The following is a 6076-nucleotide window of genomic DNA, read 5'->3' as shown; positions in this document are numbered from 1 at the left end:
TATTAAATTAAACTTTATGTGAGTGAATTTAAATTTTTTTTTATTTTAATCTAATAAGATCATAATGCATAGCAATCATAAAGATAGATTAAAGAAATACGAAAGTATTTTTTGGTTTCGTGATAAAATTATAGTATAAATAAGTAAAATTGAGTGAGCTTTTCTCTTATTAAATCGAAAAATTAGATAAAAAATTGAGTGATTTCCTTTATTTAGTTTTAATTTATCTTTTTTATTTTCTATTTCAATTTCAATTTATATTTTTCATTCAATTTCAATACTTATCTTTTTATTTATTCCTTCGTTCGTATTACTTGATATCAAATTTCAAATATTAGATCAATTTTTATTAATTTTGTATTTATTCTTGCGTCCTAAAAGAAGGAAATTTCAGTGTCTCTCACATCCTTATTTGTGTTCTTATCGTCCTTTTTTTCTTATGCCCCAAAAAAAGAATTACTACATCTTCAATGTTCTTGCGTTGTATTCTTCTATTCTTGTGTTCTTCATTTATATCTTTCAATTTTTGCTTTTCAAATTGAACAAAAGAAAATGTGTCTACACGTCAAAATGTTATTGTCATCTTATGTAAGTCTTGGTAATTTTTTTAATTTAAAATAATAAAAAAATATATTTTTGTTTTTTTCATATACTATTTTTTAACTACAAGATTTAAAGATAAACTTTTTTTTATAAAACAAAAAATGATACGTGTTTTAAATGTCTGTGATATGAAGAGTTTAAATATTATTTAATAATTATTAATTTATTTTTTAAATATTAGAATGTTCAATTTAATTTCGTGTATTTTAATTTTGTTTATTTAGTTATTAATTAGATTGGATTTTATATTAGTAAGTTTATAATTTTTTTATTTTAATTTAATAATAGATTATAAATACCTCCCAAACTATTATATCCGTCATAGATAGATTAAAGGAATGCCAAAATACTCTTTAATTTCGTAATTAAACCATGATGTAAATAAAAAAGATTACATGAATCTTTCTCTTGTTGTATCGAAAAATTGTGTAAAAAATTAAGTAATTCTATCGAATCTAATTTTTAAATTATAATGTAGACCAGTTAAATTGAGTGAGTCATTTTTTTATTGCATCAAAAATTAAATAAAAAGTAAAATAATTTTTTTGTATTCAATTTTAATCTATCTTTTTTTGTTTTCTATTATTTTTCATTCAATTTTAATAATTATTTTTTTGCTTATTCCTTCTTTCATATTAGACTTGAACGTTGATGTTTATTTTGTAGGTATTTATTCTTCATATTCTTCTTTATCAAAATATACCTCTTCTAATTTGGAGAAGAAGAAACAAACTCAATTACTTTTAATATGAAATATATCTCAAAATTATTATCATATATACAAGAACAATTATAAAAAATATTTTATCAAAAATAGTTATTTAAAATTAGCATTATCCCATCCCGAATTCTAATACCAGACATCACTTTCGAAAAATATAACTCTTTAAAGTATTTTCTCGCTACTTATTTTATTTTAAATGACTCCCTAATCATCATTCCTCTCACATCCACCTCATTTATCTAACTTTTTTGCATACATCATTTTTTTATTTATCTAACCTTTTTATGACTTTATTATATTTCTTATAACATATCTTATAGCAATAGATTTATTGTTCCACTTTTATTCAAAAACAATATCTCTGTAATTTTTTTTTTTTGGATCCAAAAGAGAGTACTTGGGTATCATGCCTGTTAAAATTTTATTGATTATGATGCACGGACACTGGCACGGATACAGGACACGACACGACACGGAATATGCCAACACACGAATTTTAAAATCTTACATGACACGGGGACATGTATACATATAAAATATAAAGTATTTTTTTGTTAAATCGTAATGATATTTTAATATTTTATTGATATTAAAATATAAATTAAAATAATTTTTTGTTTTAATAAATAATAATATATATTATTTTTAAATTTATTTAAAAAATACATATTGAGAATAAAACTAAACATGACGTGATTGTATTTAGATGTATTCAAAGTCTGAATTTTTTTTATTTTTTATTAAGATACAGTTGGACACTCATCTGTCAAACAAGTATCGTGTCCAAAATGTATTCGACATGCAGATACGATAATTTAGCAAAGTGCCTATACTTCATAGTTGAAGAGTAAAATAAAGCAAAAAATAAACACTTTTATTAAATAATCAATTTTATAATGTCTATAAATTAATGTCTAAATTTTTTAATTTATTTTTTTATAATAAATTTTAAACTTTTTAAAAATTAATTATTTTATATTTTTAAATTAAATATTGATTCTTAACCTTTTTAATAAATCAGACAACATTTATTTTTGTGAATTTTCTTTTGACTTGAAAAATTAATCTCTCTTTTTTTTTTCTTTTGATAAAAAAATTTCACGTTTTTGTGCTAGTATTATTCTTTTCAAAATTCTCTTCAAATAATAGTGCCTACTAGTACTTGTCACTATCATGCACAAATTTTTTCTAACTTGGACGTTTATATATGGACCAAATGAATCTTCAATAATGAAGGGTAAAAATCATTTCATTTAGCTTATGTCAAATTTTTGACTTGTTCGTCCTAAACTTGCTCAAACCGTGATCAATAGCAGGCTAATTGAGTGATATAGATGGAGTGTCCTTGGAAGAAGCCATGGGTGGTATTGATGGGAGCAATAGCACTGATTCAATTGTATGGGAGTATCAATAGCCATGGTTGCTTTACAGAAGAGACGAGGTCACTGCTTGAATTCAAGGCTGCTTATTCTAATGATTCATTGCTTCCTTCTTGGATGGATGGCCCTAACAACAACTGCTGCGATTGGAAGCGCGTCACTTGTCATCCCTCTTCGGGGCGCGTCATCCATCTCTCACTCTATGCTCTCTATAAACTTGGTTCTTTGCCGGATGACAACGGAGAATATGACTGTGATGGCTCTCCAACCTTAAATGGGACCATGTTTCTGTCCTTCAGAGAACTGACAACTCTTAATTTATCCTACAATTGTTTTGGAGAATTCATCTCGAAGCCCGGTACACTCTAGTCTAATCCATTAATTATTGATCAACTATTTTAGAGCCTGGATTTTTTTTTTGACTTATATAGAAAGTTACATTAATGTTATTTAGTATTATTTTTTAAATATATTTTTAATTTTTTAAAAAATTATTTAAGAATTTTTGAAAAATAAAAAAATTTGATTTCTTTTTTTTAAAAGATATTTTATCACTTTTAATTTAGAAAAATAACTTTAAAATAAATATTTTTATGACGAAAATTTTAATACAAAATAATTTATTTATAACTTGATTTTAATATAAATTTTATATAAAAAAAACTTAATTAAATGGTTTACTATTTGATCCTTAGTGGTTTAAATGATGTTTTGATTTTAAATTTTGTGATATGGAAAATATTTTTTTTATATTTCAAGGTTGAAATTGGAATAAATATTCTTGCATATTGTATAACTACTTTTGAGAGTGGAGTAATTGTCAATCGGAGAAAAATAAATTCTATTTATCAAAGATTAAACTATCAAATTAAAATGGTATTCAAAAATTTATATCACAGATAAAAATAATTCTAAAAGTTACAAACGATAAATTAAATAAATTTTTAAAAAATTTAAAAACGTGATAAAATAATTTGATATTAAATATGTTATTTAAAATAACTTTAGATATTAAATTTTGATGCAAATTTTTTAAGTATTATTTAAAAAAATAAATTTAAAAATTTTACCTCAAATAAATATATTTAATTCTAATTATTTTGAATAACTGAGTTATTTTAAAAAGAAATTGAAATAATTTCTATGAATCAAAATTTGCTTTAATGCTTTGTTAAATTAAAAGTCGTTTGTCAATTATAAAAGAATATGATACTTTTTGGATACTCTTCTCATGTTTAAAATCATTTAAAACTTATTTGTCATTTATATTTTTAAGGTTGTTTTTATTAGTAGTATAAATTTTTTTTGTGCCATTTTGATAGTTTATTTTTTTTTTTAAAAAAGATGTTACGTTTTATAGATAATAGATTATTTACATTTTTTTAGAATAATAACGACGATATTTTTAGTAAATTATTCTTTTAATAATTATTGAACGAATTTGTAAAAAAAATATTATTAAAAATTTTGAAAAGCTAACATACATATGCCAACATTTTTAAAAACATATCTTATAATTTTAAAAATATAATACTTTTTTTCTTTAATCTCTCTTTGTCTTTCTTTTTCTCTTTTCTTTTTTCTCAATCTACTCCCTTCTTTTTTTCTTTCCTTATTTACTACCACTATTGTATGTGCTTCTTGTCACGGCTTTGGATACACTCCAACGCTACCGTGCCGACACTCGAACTTACTCAACCTCTTGAGCTAAGACCAAGTCAGCTTAACCCTCAATACTTAGCAAGAAAGCTAAGAACACAAGAGAACACAAGAAAAAGGAAGCTTGGTGGAAAAAACACTTTAGTACTCAAGTGTGGTTACAAATGATTCACACACCCTCACACTAACTCTTACCTCCTATTTATAGCCATCCACCTCCTCAATGGATGGTTAGGATTAAATCTAATCAATGGTCAAAATTAATCATCTAGAACCTTCTTTATAAATATCTATCCTACCACTACTTTCTAAATACTTCTAGATTGTTCCATACAACTCTTCATACTTTTATATCAATCCACACTCTTCTAGAATATTCTATGATCTTCTAGAGTCTTTTAGAACCTTCTAGGGTATTCCAGGAACTTCTAGGACATTCTAGAACGTTCCAAAACCATTTAGAGTATTCTCAAACACTCCAGAAAACTATACAAACACTGTTAAATCTAACCTTCTAAAAATTTATCGTGACATTCTCCCCCACCTAATGCGCAGACGTCCTCGTCGCGTTCTGTTCATGATAGCGCTCTAGGTGTTCTTGGAATTGCCACAGATCTTCACGAGCTTCCCAACTAGCTTCAGTTATCGGAAGTCCTTTCCACTTGATCAAGTATTGGATACTTGGTGGTACTCTTCTTCGTCGCACGACGCAATTAGCTAAGATCTCTTCGATTTCTTTATCAAAGGATCTAATCACCACAGGCGGAGCACGACTCGAATCACCTCTACTCTGTTCATCTTGGTCTTCGTGATATGGTTTAAGCATACTCACATGAAAGACCGGGTGGATCTTCATAGAGGGAGGGAGTTGTACTTTGTAAGAAACTTCCCCAACACGTCCAATGATCTCAAATGGCCCTTCATATTTACGGATTAAGCCTTTATGAACCTTGCGAAAGGCTTTGAATTGTTGTGGAAGAAGTTTGATCATTACCTTATCTCCCACTTGATAGCTTGCATGCCTCCTCTTCTTATCTGCCCATTTCTTCATCCTCTTTGCAGCTTTGTCGAGGTAAGAACGAGTGACATCTGCTTGTTCTTCCCAAGACTTAATCATATGATAAGCTCAAGGGCTCTTCCCTGAGTAAGGGGAAGGAAGAGAGTGAGGTGTAAGCGGTTGTTGTCCAGTCACAATCTCGAACGGACTCTTCCCTGTAGACTCACTCCTTTGCAAATTATATGAGAACTGAGCAATGTCAAGGAGTTTTGTCCAATCTTTCTGATTAGCACTTACAAAATGCCTCAAGTAACACTCGAGTAAGGCATTCACTCTCTCAGTCTGCCCATCGGTTTGAGGATGGAAGCTTGTTGAAAAATGAAGTTCCGACCCAAGGAGTTTGAACAGCTCTGTCCATAGTCGTCCTGTAAAGCGTGGATCTTGATCACTAATGATGCTCTTAGGCAATCCCCAATACTTCACCACATTTTTGAAGAATAGTCGTGCTGCCTCCTCTGCAGTGCAGTTAGTAGGGGCAGGTATAAAGGTAGCATACTTCGAAAATCGATCCACTACCACGAGAATAGATCCAAACCCCTCAGACTTCGGTAAGGCAGAAATGAAATCTAGAGAGACACTTTCCCACGGTCGCTCTGATGGAGGCAGAGGTTCCAACAACCCGCTTGGTGTCTTGTTTTCAATCTTATCTTGTTG

At 28.0% G+C, this 6076-nt stretch overlaps 1 protein-coding gene across 2 annotated transcripts in view; it reads left to right on the top strand.

Annotated features, from left to right (window-relative positions):
• The first annotated feature begins 2575 nt into the window (after positions 1 to 2575).
• LOC107459941 (receptor-like protein 9b) overlaps positions 2576 to 6076 on the top strand; it is an 18810-nt gene continuing 15309 nt past the window's right edge. For both annotated transcript variants that reach the window (XM_052251703.1, XM_021128274.2), the window contains exon 1: positions 2576 to 3064. In XM_052251703.1, the coding sequence (XP_052107663.1) occupies positions 2662 to 3064 (403 nt within the window). In that variant the 5' untranslated portion in view covers positions 2576 to 2661. The remainder of the gene's footprint in view (positions 3065 to 6076) is intronic.

This window comes from Arachis duranensis, chromosome 7, assembly GCF_000817695.3.
Source record: "Arachis duranensis cultivar V14167 chromosome 7, aradu.V14167.gnm2.J7QH, whole genome shotgun sequence".
Lineage (NCBI taxonomy): Eukaryota > Viridiplantae > Streptophyta > Magnoliopsida > Fabales > Fabaceae > Arachis > Arachis duranensis.
This window is presented reverse-complemented; position numbering and strand designations above follow the sequence as displayed.